This window comes from Trematomus bernacchii, unplaced genomic scaffold, assembly GCF_902827165.1.
Source record: "Trematomus bernacchii unplaced genomic scaffold, fTreBer1.1, whole genome shotgun sequence".
NCBI classification, from domain to species: Eukaryota; Metazoa; Chordata; class Actinopteri; order Perciformes; family Nototheniidae; genus Trematomus; species Trematomus bernacchii.
This window is the reverse complement of record NW_022987739.1, coordinates 9,582,693-9,601,533: the sequence shown is the minus strand read 5'-3', so window position 1 is coordinate 9,601,533 and position 18,841 is coordinate 9,582,693. Positions and strand designations below refer to the sequence as shown.

The following is an 18,841-nucleotide window of genomic DNA, read 5'->3' as shown; positions in this document are numbered from 1 at the left end:
TTTATAGATACACTATTTTATGACTTACATTTCTTTTAAGCCATACTACCATTCTGACATTCCTATTACAAGAAATAAAACAAATGAAAATGGCAGGCCAAACTCTTAGAGATGTGCATTTTTTATGAAAATAGTGTTGCAGATTTATACAACAGTTTTTGCCCTACATCAGACATGTTGAATGATGAATTTCCTACTTGAAACATGGACAATTTAAATAGCTTAAAACTGCCCGTACTGAGGAATGTAATGCAAAAAACTAAAAGTACTGTATTTGATTATAGTGATACTGAACATAGAATCAAAAAGGCTAATTGTTTACACTTTAACCTTCACATATGTAAACAGGAGCACCTGTCGTTATCGACGTTATTGAAAGCCCATGAATTACAGCAGCAGCTATAAACACTCGTGAAGGGTTCAACTTTCCAGAGGAAGCTTTGTGCTCTGGGTTTGTCCCCTGTGGAGAAGATTGTCCGGTCACAAACCTGAAGGAGGTTCATAAGGTTTATCAGAGATTGGTTAAATAATGACAGAAGAGTTAAGTGATTCACTGGTCCTTTAAAACATTACAAGTATGTACAAAATCACAACTGCCACCATTTTACAAATCAACAAATTCTTGATTAACTTTTTCTACATAAAAAAAAAAATCCACAAGTCTCCCTAAATTCATCAGCACAAAGAATAATAAAAGAGAACGTAAAAGACAAAAGCTCATAAAACATGTATTTACATATTGTGCAGGGGAAAAGCCTGGTTCTTGTTAGGTGTAAAAATGGCATGAATGATGTAGACAGTCTTGTATTTGCTAATATCTTCTTGCTATACAATCCCCAGTCCCCTTCCTTAACAAGATTGTGAAGTTTGTTACATAGTTTACAAAGGTGTAGTATGAAACAAAAGGCTTAGACATCATTACTTACACTTGCTGCCACTCAAACAAATAAAAAAACGTTTTGTTACCACAGAAATTGCAGCATTTGTAGCGTTGCCACGATGAAACTATAATATTTTAAAAAGCAGGATTAAGTGTTGGGTTTCACAAAAAAGTTTATGAACTCAACTGAATGTAGTGGATCTAAATAGTGCCCGAAGGTTCAGTGATGCTACTCCATGCCCAATAAAATCAATGTTACACATACTCGCACACAATTTAAGGAATTCTGCAAAAACGGATTATTAGGAATTTCACTCAATTCCCAATAATGATTTTAATTTCATCTGTTTTTGGAGCATCTTTCAGACCTGTAACAAATTATAAAGGTCTACTGAAGCAAGAAAAAGGACCCTAAAAGTCATTTTTGGCAGAATCCCTCCCCAAAATCTTACACAGTAATATCATTGCATTACTACATATCAGTTAAACATATTCCCTTTATAAACATTACTTACACACTTAAATACATAGCATCAACTGAACTGTACTTATACCCCATTTACAGAAAACCCAGTTTAACTTCAATGCCCTTTAATTGATGTGACTGGGATTAAACCCACTTGAATGTGAGAGTACTGTAACACTGAGCTTTTAAAACACTGTTATTATGAGGCGATGTCGACCTCTCTGCAGCAGCTGTCGTGATGTAAAACTCGTTGCAGTTTGTGTTCAGGGATGGGATGGGCGATGGAATTATTTTCAGTTTAGTTTTAAAAAAGTATGTCTTGTGGCATGATGTTGCCTTGTCGCACGTTTCTTTTCCTGTTCCTGCTTGAGATGTTAAAGGTCAGGGAAGCGGCTAGGGTCTTCTTTATACTCGTTGGGAATGGTAAAAATGGTCTGATCGAACTCATCGTAGCGAAACTCCTGAAACGTGACGGTGGCTGTGATGGTGGGAAACACTGGGATGTCTGCAGAGAGACACAAGAGGAATTACTAATTGAATCTGTGGAAATCTTACAGGCATGCTTTTATTTTGTAAGAGCTGTCAACGGTAGATTTCCTTCCATATTTGAAATGTTACTTCCACTCACCCAGTTTGACAGGAAAGCCGGGGGGGAGCTTCATCTGAACAAACTCCCTGAGTTTATTAAAGTGCTTGAAGGGTGCAATGACCTCCAGAACATTCAATAACCTGAGGGAAAACCACCAAAGCACATAAACAAATTGCAGGTTATAGAAAGAACACTATTGAAAATAAACGTACATCTGAAATACAGGCTATTGTATTTAAATGCTAACAAGTCTAATTATAATTGCTTTGATTTGTTTATATTTTCTTACATTTTTAATATCCAATTACTTATTTCAATATTCAATTGAGTATTTATTAACAGTATTAACTGCTTTCATCAACACCATTATATTATAAGCTTGAGAGGATAGATCTGTAACACATTGCGGAAACACAAACATTCAGAAACAAATGCATTACTCTTTTTATCACCACTCTGCTGAGAAGATAACATGAGAGCATTTTGTCCGTCTGCGTTTTAATAGCAGTCTGGAGGCTGAGTTAGGAGCAGACTTACGATTCGATGCCCAGAGGGAAGTCTTGACTCATGGCTATCGTGGCTTTGAAGTTCTTCTTGCTCTCTTTGCAGACCAGCTCTCTTCCTAGATGTGGAGCTCTGAGCGGAGAGAGAAACGACAACCTGTCAGAACGTCATCTCATGCTGAGGAGCTCAGAGATCTTTCACGAAGAAATCTTTTTGATGGAAGTAACTCGCCCTGCCTCGTGTCTCATTCTCTCAAACAGAAACTGAATGTGACTCTTATCAGTGAGAAGAACACCAGCTTTGAAAAGTGCAGTTAAACTTTCTGTGACTCTAAAATGTAGGTGTTTGCATGGGAAGATTAAATTCAAAGAAACATTCGATGTGAGCGAGAAGATAATATAAGCTACAATGGCTTCAGAAATGTACTTCTTTCATTCACAAATACAACAGGTCTATGATTTACAATACCATTAGTGCTCATAATGGTTCTGTAAAACCTACTTTCCGTTGTCAGCACTGATGTATTCTTCCCAGGATATGGTGTTGGGTGAGGGGGCCGTTAGAGATTGCCTCCTCGCCGGCTGAGGAGCAGAGAGAAAACAATGTTTGTGTTTTGTTGTGTTAAAGGCATCTAAAGACTAAACTGCTGCAGGGTCACACACAACAGACACAACAGTGGAAAACAATGGTACACAAACAAATAAAATGTCATAATGATTCAACTGAAAAGAGACAAACATTACATTTAACCAGGGTGTTTTAAAATGGGTCGATCAAATATACCAATATCAGCTCAACAGCAGATCTGAAACCTTAGTTAAAAATCTCTTAAATAAAATTAAATATAGAATTTTACAGTTTCTCTATCACTCTGCCACCATTAATTCCCACAGAGCGATGACATGTACAGCCCAGGCCTGTAGGGGGCCCCGCTGCCTCACTAAACGCACTAACCTCTGTTGGGCCTTTACAGCCTCTCAGATGAAGTGAAACTGAAGTACTATAATTAAAGACACCACTAAACAGCCGATACCTGAGACATTAACCTATTTCAGTGTTCTTTAATCTATTAAAGTACAAATTCCCCTAACTTACTGAAAAGCAGCATTTTTGCTCTTAACCCTTTTTGCATTCACACCTTTCTACAGCAGCAGAAAACAGCCAGAAAGAGAAGCATTTAAGACTCAGACAGCTGTGTCGATACAAAATGAATGTTTGTTGTCCTGGGAACAACTGAGGATGAGTACAAATTTCGGTATTGACTTTTTGTTGTTTACTTTCTTTGCTCCATTGCAATTTTGCTTGCAGGAGAAAGACCGAAGCATGACGGTTGATGAGGTGGAACGACAAATACAAAAAGGCAAACGAATAGCTAAATAGGAGCGCCTGAACATTATGAGAGAGGCCAAGTTACCCTGAATGTGATAATAACCCATGGCTGTAACAACTACAGAAAAGCACCCCTTATATGATCAGAATCAGTGTTTACATTAAAATGGACAAATGTGTAAGCCAAAGGAGGCAGAGAATACACTTGGATGCAAACAGTCATAAATTGAACAAAAATCCAACAGGTTTTTCCGACCAGTTTTGTTATCAGCTGTGTCTCTATCCACCAGCAAAGCAAATACACCTCTCTAGAGCAGTGGTTCCCAAACTTTTTGTGCCCAAGGCACACCAAAGGACAAGTAAAAATCTCAAGGCACACCTATTGTGCAAAATAGCCCTAAAACACGTGTTATCACTCATATCATGTAAAATATCTGTAAATGTGCATAATTATTTACTAATGCCAAATAAAATGTGACAAAGACAACTATATTACTCATGAAATATTTATTAACGAAATATTTCAGAAATTAATTTGAAACTTTATCAAATTAGGCTTCATCAAAGCAGCAACACACTCATTTAAACCAGTCAGGTCACAAAATTAAAAATTGTGGAGGATCAGGCTTTGGTGGTCGGCTCCCATCTCGGCGCACAGCTGGGAGAAGAGGCGAGATTTCAGGGGCCTTGATTTGATGTAATTCACCATCTGCACAGCCTGATTCAGCACCTCAGTCAACTCCGGGGGCATGGTTTTGGCAACTAATGCCTCTCTATGCAAAATGCAGTGGTTTGTCACGATATGTGGGTTTTGTGCTCTCACCTTAGCAATAAATCCTTTCACTCTCCCCGTCATGCTTGCCGCACCATCTGTGCAAAGACTGACGCACATATTCCAGGTCAGACTGTTCTCTTTTAAATAGTTATTACAGGGATGCAAACTCATCAGGTATGAAAAAGGTGACAAGGATCCGAGCCCCCACGGAATATCGGCTTTAAAATGAGGAATAACAGAGGATTTTAGCAGTCAGAACAACTAAAGCAGCAGTTAATAATAACAGAAACGCCAAAGAGTCACATCTAATAGAAATATATTTAAGCATTTATTTTAATTGTGTAGCAGTCAGTTTATAATTTTGGCAGGACTGTTGAGCATTTTGAAAATGTATTTTCATGCCTCTGTGCAAGGCCGTCTTTCTATCTTTATAGCCAGTGGTGTAAAGTAACTAAGTTCATAAACTCAAGTACTATACTTGGGTACAATTTTTAGATACTTGTACTTTATTTAAGTATTTCAATGTTTTGCTACTTTGTTCTTCTTCTCCTCTACAGTTCAGAGGTAAATGGTGTACTTTTACTCTACTACATGTATTGAATACCTTTAGTTACTTCACAGATGTGGATGAATGATGTGAAATATAATCAAGTGTTAAATCAGACTTTAGTTCCACCTGGAGTAAATTCACAAGCTACCCTGCAGTATACAAAGTCATTCAAACTAGCTGCACCTTTACCAGCTTTGAGAATACTTTCATGATCAATCATTATAAAACATATCATACATATTATTCTGAAATGGACCAATCTGCACAATCACTACTTTTACTGTCGCTACTTTCACTATATTTTGATAATACTTTTCTACTTTTACTTGAGTAACATTTTGAATGCAGGACTTTTACTGTAACAGAGTATTCCTACACTCTGGTACTTCTACTTTTACTCAAGTACAAGATCTGAGTACTTCTACTTTTACTCAAGAACAAGATCTGAGTACTTCTACTTGTACTCAAGTACAAGACCTGAGTACTTCAACTTTTACTCAAGAACAAGATCTGAGTACTTCTACTGTTACTCAAGTACAAGATACTTATACCACCTCCGTTTATAGGCTATGAAAGAAACTATTTGAAAACGAAGGCTAAAGCTAACGTTAGCAGATAGTGACAATGTATGCTAGTTAGCTAGCTCAACGATTCATTAAATAATATTGCGACAGAAACACTTTTCAGTGCACATCACGCTCTGCTGCTCCGAACACCCCGTTCTAACCAGCGGTCCAGTCTGTGCCACAGTCTGGACCGCACAGTTAATATTAACGAACGCACCGTAGGTAATGTAGCTGCTGAAGCTAGACCCTCATCCCGGAGCAGCAGAGCCTTATTATACATCCATGAGCAGAGCTGACAGGCAGGAAGACTTGTGCTCGCGCTTCATTATAATATATAAAAAAAGAACACCATGCGTGTCATGATGGCACATAACAGCTCGCGGCCGCAGATTACTCCGGGTCCCAGACCCCCCCCCCATACCCCAAAAATATTTTTATTGCAGATCTACATGAATCACACAAACGACCTATTTTGGAATCAAAACGGCGAATTTCGCCGAAAGGTGACAAGTTTGCATCCCTGTATTAGTTACCCTGAATATTTCTTCTCCCGTAGTATGGCTTTCCATTTCTTTGCAAAAGAAAAACGTCTCTTTGATAGAGTCAGCATTAGGGATGCCAGCGATTATTCGATTTTTCGAATATTCGTTACAGTCTCCATAATCGAAAATTATTTTTAAAATTCGATTTTATTTATATATATTTTTATTATTATTTATGTTTTTCTTTTCTTTTTTCTGGCTTAGTTTCAACCAAAATATAGACTAATGCTAATAGTAATAGTATTAATAATTGTAAATGGCCATTGGTCACACCACCAGTTTGTTTTACTGTAAACTTGGAGGAAGAGTGCAGACTGCTGCTGCCTGCAACACACCGACCCCCCCGCCCCTCTCTCCGTCACACGTGCAATTGGGATGGCGATATACAGAACAGTGAGAACAACACAACTAAAGATGAACAAAGCGGCACGTTCAAAGAAGAGAAGTGACAAGTGCAAATGAAGTAAAATGCAAGCTCTGCGAAAAGACTTTTTTTTCTCTCCCGCGGGGGGGGGGTGCGGCGAATAATCCGAATAATCGAGTAATATTCGCCAGGGCTGTCCGATTTTCGAATTTGATCATGGTCAGTTTCTGGCATCCCTAGTCAGCATCAACATATCTGACGTTTGCCAGAAGTTGGGCAGCCCCATTTATGTCAGTAGGTTCGTCTATTTGTAGGGAAAATCTGCCGCTCGCCACTGAAGCCATAAGACAGGTAACTTTCATGATACTGTCTGCTGACAGTTTTTTTCCTCTTTTCTTTCGGTGGTGGGTTGTCGGCAGTCTGCACTGGTGGTTGGTGGTTTGCTCCGCACAAGAAAGCGCTCCATTTTCCCTCTTGCGTGTTTCTCTGTTTTAATGTTGTCCTTCAGCCTTCGATGTGTCACGGTCTTATAATTCCCACCTGCAACTGCGTTAACAGCGAAATATGGGGTTCTGTGAGGATTTTTTTTAAAAGAATTGTTTTTAGGTATAGAGTTTGCCTCTGTATTATGAAATGAGTGCATACAAAGTACTGATATAGTAAATTAAAAAATAATTATTTTTGTGTAGTTGTATATTGCAATAATAACGTATGGTTGTCACAAAATCCCACGGCACACCCAGACTTGCCTCACGGCACACCGTTTGGGAACCACTGCTCTAGAGATCAGCCATATAAAAACATATAGGAGTTTCCTCCTCATATCAAATCATATTCGAAGCTTCCTGAGGAAAATGATCCTGCCCTCTTGAATAAAGTGTAAGAGTTCTCCTTCAGCGTCACTTTATTTTAAGATTGCTCTGGCTGACCCTATGAAGAGCTCCATCCTGTTTCTCCTAAAATGGACTTTCTCCTCAAATGAACTCGATGTTCCTGCCAACATTCACCCTGAATCACGCCAGCTCTTTTGTAAGCCGTGGTTAAATAAAGCAATTAGGGCAGAATAATGTGGCAAAAATGGTGTGAACTACGAGACATAAGATTGTGATAAAAGTCTGCTGCAAATCCAAAAGGAGGCGATATCTTAGTTCCTCTCCTTCCCCAGCTGCAGTCTGAACACAGAGATGTTTTGGTGTGTTCACTGCCGGCTGCGGCCTTGTGTGTATGGGTCGTGGTGTGTTGTTGTGACGAGGACAGAGTACACACAGCCGGCTGAGGCCCTGATCTGCCGGTATGCCGCTCCCCGCCCTCCATCATTCCATCGCACCAGGGGTTTTAGCCTTCAGCCATGTGATCAATAGTGTCAGCCCTGTTCAAAAGCCCCCACGCTGTCCACAGGCAGCGCTGACACTCTCCGCATCGCCCAGGTAAACACAGCTACGTCACAGCACCTGCTTATTTTCCTCTCACCCACATTCCACATATAATTTCACTGCTGCGGTGGAAATAGAAAACATTCCCACATCGATACTAAGACCCACAGCTTTGTACAATACACATGGGTGATTTGAATAAGTGGTGATAGTTTGACAGACAATAGAGATGAGACAAAGACCAGCACAGAACAAGGGGGAGTGGACACAAAACACACAGAGCAGTTAAAAATCTATTGAGAGGTGAGAGGCTTTCCTCATGTGCGACTGGCTTTATGGTCGGTGTTTAGACAAAGGCTGGCTGGGCAAACTCTAGAACATACTGCAGTGACGGATGATGGGTGGGACTGTCAGAGTGTGAGTGTGAAGGTGCAGCTGTGTAGCTTTCTCCACTAGGTGGCATTGAAGGGACTTAAATCCATGCAGAGTGGATGGGGTGGACCTGTATAAACGTGTCATCCTGCTTTCATTTCTGAAACCAATCTCACATCAAAGAACGACAGTGGGGAGTAACGCAGGAATGTCTCAATAAAGCATGCAGTGGATTGACGGGGTTCCGCAGGGGGTGTGGAGTCTATTTTTATATAACATTAGAAAGACTGATTCTTATTATTACATTATAAGCTTATTGTGCTCATTTGTGTGGCTGTGACTTTGGAATAAATGGACCCAATCACCCCCCCCCAAGTTTTGATGGGGAGTTGCCAAGAGACTCTATCTGAGTCTGCGCACCAACCAAAGAGAACCAAGTCTAAACCATGGTATCTCTTCAGCTAGTCTTGACCAATCATAAATGTACAGGCAACGCCCTGTGTAATAAAATGTATTGTTGCACGAGGTTCGAGGCTCTTGACGGATTTGGTGGTTACAGATTACAGCTTTGCTGCCTGTGATTCCCAAAGACGTGATGAGTCCTTGGCCAAGTCATATATATCTTTTGCTCTCTTTACAATAAATAGTTAAACTTAGAAGTTGTCTGTCTTTTATGGAATTCTGAACCCAACAGGGTCTGTGATGTTCCTACAGTGCAGTGCAGATACAGTAGTGAGATCTGTGAGGTTTATTTGGTCGGAGACTTCAGTCCTACCCCAATGTTCCAGCGGGACAGGACAGTTTCAGGACTGGACTGGTGGTTACGCTGCAGGTTTGAGTAAACAGGATGTTTATCCGTGAGAACATTTACTGAAAAGTTCCTTGCTCCATTGCTCTCAATTTCAAGCTGCACACTAGTAGACATAACTTCTTCTGTTTCTTACCAAGGACAGCATGACTTCTCAGTATCCACCAACTTTGTTTGTTTTTACTCACCTGGGCCAATACGTTGAAATTGAACCCCATTGATGGGAATCAGTTTGAGAAGAGGCGATGGAAAGGACAAAAACCCCACTTAAGACACAGTAAATGACTTCATAAAAGACTAAATGTAGTTCTGGAAAAATGGTTGCAGCTGTAAAACCTTGACTTTGTTTGCGTTTGCGAGAATCACTCTGTGGTAGCCCCCTTTTTTCCTCAATATACTGTGGAAATTAAAACTTTATAACCATATTTGAAAGCTGACTCACCTCATAGTTCTGCTCTACGATATTCCCTCCTTTGCTCAGGCTCTCCATGATGGCTTTGTTCCTCAAGATGTCCTCCTCGCTCAGATGCTCCCGTCTCTTCCTGGACTCGAGCACCAGGCCGTTCACAGAGTAGAAATCTGCCAGAAAGTTTCCCACTCGCTCCTGGAGGAGGAGGAAACAGTTTGATAAGTACCTTGCTGAGTCACCAATTTCTCTTTTAAATACATGTTTAAAGGACAAAGGGAGTATAACACAAAGTATTAGCCACATAACTCATCCTCCACCTCCCTGCCCTGTGTGTCAACCATGAGTCCTTCACCTGTGGTTACTTCCTGGGGTTATAGCTGATTTATTTACTGTCTTTCCTGCCTGGTATAGGAGATGTAGTGAAGGAAATATGATCAGGAAAAGGGAAAGAGTTTACAGAAAGAGAAAGGTCAAGCTAAAACACATAATCAGGACAAGTTTATATGCTCAAAAAGAAGGAGAGGAATGGTGAAAGGACCAAGAATATAGGTCTAATTCAGTCCATGTCAAACTGTTGCTAATTTAAGTGGAATACATTCAATGGCATTGTGATTCTACAGTAAAGTTAATGTAAAAATGTGAGAGTACAGGGATCCATTCATTTAAGGCAGCCCTTCTGGCTTTTAGTTTTTCCATGGTTTTAAAGGTCAGACATGCTGTCGTAAAGAGGTCAACAGTCATTGCTCTTTCTAATAAACCAGCTGAAAAGCATTATATATTACATGTGATGTTGTGCTACAGATCCTCTGTAATATACCCATTGATGTATATCTGTGTACCCTCAATTTCCTGCTGTAACCAGACAATTGATCAAATTCTTTTGAACTCTCTGTCTGGGTCAAACCTATAACAATTCCAGAAATTCCACATCCAGGTGGAGCCCTGAGACCCACAGCTGACTTTAGAGGGGTGAGGATGTGGGAGTAATAATACGATAAGAACATCACAATACAACTTCAACGAGTCCCACAGACCGTCTTGTCCTCTCTGAAGAGCCAGCCGGTCTGCGCCCTGGAGAAGGTGATGGACTTGGTGGAGAGAGTGGCCGAGTAAACATCGCTGCTCATCAGGATGTCCACTTCCTCCTCCGTCTCCATCTCAGACTCCTGAAAATACAGCAGAGGGTCAGGAAAGAAAATACAGCAGAAGGTCAGGAAACCAGAGGCATCCACACTCTGACTGATGTAAGAGCAAGATATCTTAACAACTAATGGTCAGATTAAATTATGAAATATCCAAATATGTAGCAACAAGGCTATGTCATTTACTGTAAAGAGTCCTGCGTGTCATGAGATTAGGCTTTATTTATACTACCTTTATCATAGTATCACTTTCAGAACAACGATACATTATTAGCCCCACGACCAAATGTTTTGAAATGCAGTAGAGCTTAAACAATTAAATCATTCATTGATTTATAGAAAATGTTTACAACTATTTTGATAAGGAATTTAGGAATATATAAAAAATAGTTTATCATATGTGGTCATTTGTCTTAGAATGTAGGTTGGACCAAACAAGATATTTGAATATGGCTTTGAGAAAATATTTTCACTATTCTCTGACATTATGTAAACAAAACCATGCATCAAAAGACAATTTGTAAGATAAAATCAATATTACAAATAATCATGAGTGTCATTTGCAGTCTTGTATCAGCATGTCTCACACACCTCGTGGTGTATCCGCTGAAAAACCTTCTGCTCGTTGTCCAGCACAACAAAGGACTCGGAGGGGATGGCGTTTCCGTTGAAGATGAAACTGAGGTCCCCACGCTGACACTTCATGTCTGTGAAGTCTATCAGGGTAGTGTCCAATCTACACACACACACATATGCACAAACAGAGAGTGTGTTTAGTTTAGTGTGGGAACTTTAAATACATTAGAGGAGAAGACAGCCAAACCAGGGAGAGGTAACAGGGTGACAGAAAAGAGCTGCACTTTGGCCGACACTAAACACCAGAGTCAATACTGATGTATTTCACACCTTTGCTCTCAGAGTTAAGAGACAATGTGTATGGTAATCATTGCCATGGGCGACCAACAACACATTTCAAGACTCTCTTTTTGCAATTTGTCAAAGCGGGTAGTCCGGGGATGAGGCAGGACAGCAAAGAGAATAGCTGATCTCCATTAAACACACAGTGGTAGGAGCGGTGTAGGTATGACAGGCCTGACACTCTGAAGCCCCAGAATGTAAATGAACTTGCTGTGACAGTTTTTTCTTTCACTCTCTCCCTCTTTTTTACTCTCTGTTCCTCCAGGATAACGAGAGGGCATTTTGAATACCAAATGAGACCGCCAGGAGCAGTTCTACAGAATAATGACAGGCTCTACATCAAGGATATCTCACACAACATGCAGAGACACAAACACAAACACACTCTTTAATGTGCCAAGTTGATTCTTCAAATAGATTTAGTTGGTATGTTATGATACCCAAATATAGAAGCCCTTTTGTATGTGCTGGATAAAGGGCTGCCCTGGTTTGTCTCACACATAAGCTGCTGTGCATCTGTGTCAGAGACAAACCTCTGGTAGTTCAAAACTGCCAAAAGGCCATGAAAAACAGGAAAGAGAAACCTGCTGTATATTCATTGTTGTGACCATGTGTCATCTTGCGTCTTAGGGTGAGGAATTTTTGCGGAACAATAGTGAAACGCTGCTGTATCTCTCTCCCTAGGAGGCTCTGATTGAAAATTGAAACACAGAAGTAAAGGATCTGTGCCGCCTTTCAGCTTCCTCATACTGCGGGCAATGATTTCACACTCTAGTTAGCCAAACTAGTTCAAAAGAAAACGGGGAGGTAGAGAGGAGAGGTTGGTGTGTGCAGCACAAGATGACAAGGAGACTTGAAAAATGCCTTTGAATTAGAATGTTCTTGTGTATTTGATCAGATCACAAAACATATTGCTGTCATGAAGCAGCTGTAAGATGCCCTAACGTGGTTTAAAACATCAAACACTTTACTTATATACATTAGTTGACAGCACTTGCCTGATGTTGAGGCCCTGCTTGTAGATCTTACAGGCATCTGAAGGCAGGATTCTGGAGAGCAAAGGCACTGCAACATGAAGAGATACAGTAAGGACATGTGAAACTACGCCTAAATTTAGAAAGCATGCTCAATAATGCAGACCACCGCGCTCCTCAAAGCCTCGGTATCATATAGCTCTGTAACTAGAAGGCAGTACAACGTGAATGTCTGTGGCTAAATATGTCAGACTCACGAGAGTAACTGAGAGCAAGAAAATTCCCTTGACTATTACTATCACTATTGTAAGTCGCTTTGGATAAAAGCGTCAGCTAAATGCAATGTAATGTAAATGTAAAAAAGTTATATCATAGCTCAAAACTCAAGAGGTGTTTAAAAAACCAAAAACCAAACACTGACACTTTATCATGTGCGACTATGAACACTTAAGCTCTTTAATCTACAAATAATGTATTGCCTACACATTTGACATTTACAAACTATGTTATGCAGCAGGTTTACATTTAGTTACAGCCATGTGTATTACATAATACTGCGCTGCTAGTCAATAATTAACATTCAATAAGGACACAGTGAGCTCACAGAATTCTGTCCTTGCTCACAGTGCTGACTAAGCCCACATGGTACATTTAATCTGTATCCAGTTACAGTTTATCAGGTGAAATTGTGCGTAAATTCAGTGCAGCTAGAGAACACATTCTGCTTCTGGTTTGAGGATATAATAATAAAAGGAAAGAGGTGGACATCAGAGGACGGTGTGTCCACTCGTGTCCAGCAGGAGGAGGCATTTTCAGCCTGTAGCCTCTGGTCACTATGAGTCTCTTACCGCACAGATAAACACTAACCAGACAGACTTGGCAGCCTCCATTACATTTCTCTGTCTGTAACACATTGTTCTCTTCCAGAGTGGATGATGTTTTCTGCCACTACTGTTAGACAGCAGGTTTTGATTGACTCACCCCAACTTTGGAAGTCCCAGTGAAGCTCCAAGTAAAAGTCTCCAAGCTGCAAACAAAGACAAATACATCTCAATTACAAGTAGAACTACATGAGTGGAAAAGTGGTAAAACTGGTCTATTAAAAGGAGTGTTGTGTGCATACAACAAAAACTGAAACATAAAAACTAGACACATTTTCAAAATAACAAACAAAAAATCATTGCAAATTACAAATCTATATTGTGTATGAAAGCCGCTCAATGTACATGGACCTGAGAAAACATGAGCTTTTATCTCCATCCAAACAAATCACGCCTGACTGATACAACTCAATACATCCCCATTATCCTGGGAGGTATACTGAAATGTGACTAACTGATCTCATCATCATCATCATCATCATCATCATCACTGGTGGTCTCAGTCTGGCATTCAGGGATGATGTCAAGCAGAAAGCAGATCATCATTTCCCAGAGCTGCATCATTTCTGACAATGACGCAGACAAATATAATCTCTGCCTTATCATCCAGGACGGATCTCATCCCATACGTCACACACAGCTGAATGTCAAGTATCTCGTACAGACATCAAAACCTAGAATTTCTCTTTAAATGCAGCTCAAACACACAGGGTTTAAAAAAGTTGAACTCTTTTGCTCTTGCACATTTGCTCTCTTTCTCCCTGAAGCTTTTGTGGGGGTGGCATTGCTTTAAAGCTGTCATGAATCTGAAATAGCCAGATAATTATGCCTATGAGTTTAGTGAGTTGCCTCACTAAACTCATGTTAGGCAGAAACAGCAAAACACAGAGGCTAGTAGCTTGGTTGCTCTGAAAAGCACATAACTGTGTCTGTACATGACTAAATGTTTACAGTATGCGTATGTAAGTGAGACACAGAGACACATGAAAATAGTCTGTCGGTTGGTAGTAAAATGTTTACAGTGTGTGTAAGTGTTCATGTGACGGCACACCAAGCAGCCACAAAATCCCTGAGCTTTCATTTAACTTTTAACACCACTCTGACTAGACTCTATCTACAAAAAGATGATAGGGGCGTGAAAAGTAAGCTCTGATGAGCCGAAAAAAAGAGACAGCATCCAGACTCACTTCTTTCAGGGCTTTGAGCAGCTTGGGCCTCTTGTCCTCCACTGTCTCCCTGGATTGCTGCTTCAGCTTCCTCAGCAACGCTGTGACTGCAAGACAACAAATAAAGACAAAAGAGAACCATGAGTGAGAACAAAACTGATGTTTGCTGTGTAAAAACACAATAGTTAAAGAGCTTTTTCCAAAGGGGAAATTATAGTATGTGTACAGAAGAAATAAAAATGTTTCAATAACGTCTAACTGATTTTTTACAGAATAACATGTTGCTTTTACAGAATCTGATCCCGCCACTTAACTTGCTTTAAGATGATTTATTCCCCATTTTCAAAAAATAATTTCTTTACCAAGTTGCTCTTGTTTTGGCAAACAGGAAGCATCTTTCTCTACACGGCATGGAAGCCAGCTTCTACTTAATCATGATAAGTTGGCTGAGGAAAATTGTGAATTTTTTAAGACTCATTTGTAATGTGCCAAAACTAATGCTGCCTAAAGGAAACACTGTACAGGAAAGTTATTATCCCCTCCAACATGGCGGTGGGGGGCGGAGGGTCTCTGTGAAGGTTAAGGCTTAGGCCCCACTCACACGGGAACGTTTGCGTTTATGCACAGTATGCGTATTCAAAAAAGTCTTCCGTTCACATGCATTCGTTTCATTTAACGTGTCTGTTCAAACGAGGCCGCTGGAAACGCTGTAGTACATATGCCGGGACTGTAACTTCCGCCAAAATACACCAAAAGCAGCGAAGAAGAGCAGCCCGAGCAGCCCCGCCGCAATGTTGCCATGGCTACCCTTCTGTTTATGCCCCGCGGTGTATTTAGCAACATGTAGTTAATGTAATTCTCCATGTCCACTTGTTGCTGATGGTTGTGGTAGAGGAGCTGTAGATTTTGCACTAATATCTGTAGCATGGTCAGTAGCAGTAGCACTAGCAGTAGCTACTGACAGGAGGAAGTGTGTGTGGCGATTGCTGGTATTCAGCGGGATATAGTCATTTCCTCAGCATATGGATAAATGCAACGGGGAAGTTAACTGAAAGAAACCGAATCTGTGGATATTGCATCGACCGACCAAGAAGCACGTGTCTGTGGAGAGGACGGCTCAGAAAGAGAGATATTCTCTACAAACACCGGGTGAGATGCTCCTTTGTCAATATAATGGATCAATGCATGAAATCTGACTCTGTTTATTTTGTTTAAGGAGTATATTGGGCGTTAACAATTCTGGTTTGCCTTTTATAATATTATTTCATTCAAGAACCCCTTGTGCGTTTAATTAACACAGCTATTTTTGATAGTTGCTACAGCAGTGAGCAGGAGAGGTGGGGAAAGGTGGGGCTATCGCTATTTTTTCAGGAAATATTCGTATAGAGGTGATTACACGGACTCGGTTGACCCCCCAGAGCGTTTCGTTTGCAAATCTATCCACCTTGGGACCCGTTATCGTTTGTGGGGTCAGTTTCTATCGGCCTCGTGTAAATAATAGGGCTATACGCACGCGAAACTATGCAGATACAAGCAGTTTTCTCCTCGTGTAAACGGCGCCTTAATCTTATGCCTGTGTGAACGTACTGCGAGTCACCACTATTATCCTAACAACTGACTCCCTTGGTAAATCCTGTCAGCAATGTGACATGCCAAGGCAAACATCACATAGTTAACAGTAACGATGGCTTTCAGCTCAAGGTTACGCTGACTTCCAGGGGCCAGAGGGGAAACTCCCAGCAGCCCCAGGCCAATCCCTGCACACCGCCTGCAGGGATCAAACATTTCCAGGAAGTTCAAAGGGAGCCAGCCTGGGAGATGTGGAGCTTCCTGCTAATGAGCTGCGTCTGTAACCTCCTTAACGACCTGGGGAGAGACCCTCGCAGGAGACCTTAACCCTGACGGGGCAGATTAACAAGCACTCACAGCTTTTAAGCCTGGTGGCTGCAGAAGGCTTGTTTAAGCAAAAGAAAACACGGTAGAAAAAGAAAATTACACACCCAGCTAGCAAGCATTCTTTAAATGTTATTTGCTGTTTATAAGGGGGTTGGAGTAACAGATGTAATTAAATTACAACATGATTTATTAACTAATGGAAATTGGAGAATAAAAATTGGCTTCTGACACCTGGACTTCTCTACATTTAAATAGTGGAAATAAGGCATACTCATTAGCCATTAGCAATTAAACTGGTGTGCACTGCTACATGTGGAGAGAAAACATACAGAAACATGTCGTGCATATTGTCTTATTGATGCTCCCAACGAGGGGGCGGAGGGCTCAATGGTTCAACAAGGCCAAATGAGAGCACAGGCACGCAACTGCACACACACACACACGCCCTGTTAGGGAATAATTCTTCTAGATATCTAACCTTTTGCTCTGTGACGTTTTATGATCTACTCTGACGTCTGTCATCTCCTTTAAGGAAAGGCCTTGGTGCCATATGTGTTGTTGTCACCAGTTTGTGACCGGTCAACTTGTCTGGCACGAATGGTAATTGTTGTGAGAACGCTGAGGCACTTCTTTATCGGTGTTTGTGGACTCTAAGATGTGAAATCTTTGAGGCCATGAGTGTCGGACGCAGGTGGTTCAGTGTTCCCAGCTGTTTAGTCTACTCCTTCAGAGATGTTGATTACTCTCTGTGAACCAGTTAAAAGGTCTAGCATAGAGAGAGGCTCTTCAGAATTGACGTGGCAACTCTACCGTGAAGTCGGAACCTCTGACTCTTTGATTTGTGATGTGAATCCTCCGGCCGAATACTCTGAATAAACCCATCAGTGTTTGACATCAAAGCTCCAACTCTCACCGTGTCTCCTTCCTGAGTCGGTGACCCCATGCATTGCTACACAGAAGTTTCCTCCACACGCCCCAGTTGACACAGACACGAGTGAAGGACGAGAGTGTCTCTTTTTGGCTGGGCTGCCTAATGAGTGTGGACAAGCTCCGGATGGGGCTCCTCCTGATCCTCGCCGCCTCTCAGCGGGACGAGGAAAAAGATACAATCTCACCATCTGCTCACAAACCACCCAGCCAACACAGCCCAGAAACAAATGCTGCCCGCTTTAACACTAAACCAGACTGACTCTCCACGCTGGAGATACTTCACCCAGATACTGATGAGGGCACTTCCCTGGCATTAATTAGATGAGTGATCTCAGTGATTTTACCTCCACACACTAATGACAAGAGACAGTCAGCTCCATTTTGTATTTACATCACCACAAACTGCTACTATTTAACAATTAGGCCGGGATCTAGCTCGACAACTGCTGCTGGCAGGTCTCCAACAACCTGAGAACAGTCAATATTGACTCAGGATGGCAGTCACTGTGTGTGGGGGAGCAAAGCAGGCAAATGGGTTCATCTTAATTTAGTTTCAAATATTTTAATTAACTTTACAAGACGTCTAAAAATACTTAAAACTGCTACATTTACTGGATATCACACACCACATGTAGGATAGAGAGCTTTTAATCTTTGATTAGAGTTAATAAGCTGCTTAAAATGTAGTGGGGAGGAAGGAATATCCTCTCTGAGTCTCAGCAGGGTGAGCTGGAGCTTTAATATTTAGTTTTTATATTGTTTTGCCATAGATTTGATTGCGTTTTAAAAGTGCCTAAACCCTACAGTATTTGACTGTAGGTCCATAACTACAGCAGTGTGTTTACATTATTTCAAATCTTATTTCAAATTGTCTTTAAAAGTAAAATAACTGAATAGATATCAACGAAAAACAATTTTCATGGTACAAATAAAAGTATATAAAAAAATTAAATCAGAAAATGATATCACAACCATACCTTCCCCTTGTCTTTGTCCTTTAAGTACATACTGATGATTTACCATGACCTCAAAAAATAACCAAGCTCAACCAAAGTCATATCAGAGATATTTGTTTATTTGATCCCAAAACGCAGTAATAATAAAAAGACAAGCATTAATTGTTGCCACAATCTTCTTTTAATAAGGCAAGGAACAATGAAAGCAAGCTGTCTAATAAACCCAAACATGACTGTGGCAGCCTTTCAACAAGATCCAGCAGCCGACAACACTGCTGTGTGAGCAGGACAGATATAGCTCCTATCAAACAAAACACATGACAAAAACTATTTCTGAGACACATTTTGCCTCCTTGTTCGAATGATAAAGCTGTAAGTAACAAAAGCTGAGGTAAGAAATGGATTGAATCAGAAACTACAATAAAATGATGCACTATTCACCCCAGGACAT

The 18,841-nt window shown here is 40.7% G+C and overlaps 1 protein-coding gene across 1 annotated transcript in view; it reads right to left on the bottom strand.

The window, feature by feature from the left end:
* Window positions 1-541: 541 nt before the first annotated feature.
* The window catches only part of LOC117495809 (ankyrin repeat domain-containing protein 13C-like), a 30,424-nt gene continuing 12,124 nt past the window's right edge, over window positions 542-18,841 (bottom strand). Inside the window, exons 4-13 of the mRNA XM_034147344.1 lie at window positions 14,630-14,715; window positions 13,543-13,588; window positions 12,586-12,652; window positions 11,261-11,405; window positions 10,562-10,693; window positions 9,561-9,722; window positions 2,941-3,020; window positions 2,473-2,571; window positions 1,975-2,075; window positions 542-1,851 (exon numbers count right to left, since the gene is read on the bottom strand). Of these exons, the coding sequence (XP_034003235.1) occupies window positions 1,721-1,851; window positions 1,975-2,075; window positions 2,473-2,571; window positions 2,941-3,020; window positions 9,561-9,722; window positions 10,562-10,693; window positions 11,261-11,405; window positions 12,586-12,652; window positions 13,543-13,588; window positions 14,630-14,715 (1,049 nt within the window). The 3' untranslated portion in view covers window positions 542-1,720. The remainder of the gene's footprint in view (window positions 1,852-1,974; window positions 2,076-2,472; window positions 2,572-2,940; window positions 3,021-9,560; window positions 9,723-10,561; window positions 10,694-11,260; window positions 11,406-12,585; window positions 12,653-13,542; window positions 13,589-14,629; window positions 14,716-18,841) is intronic.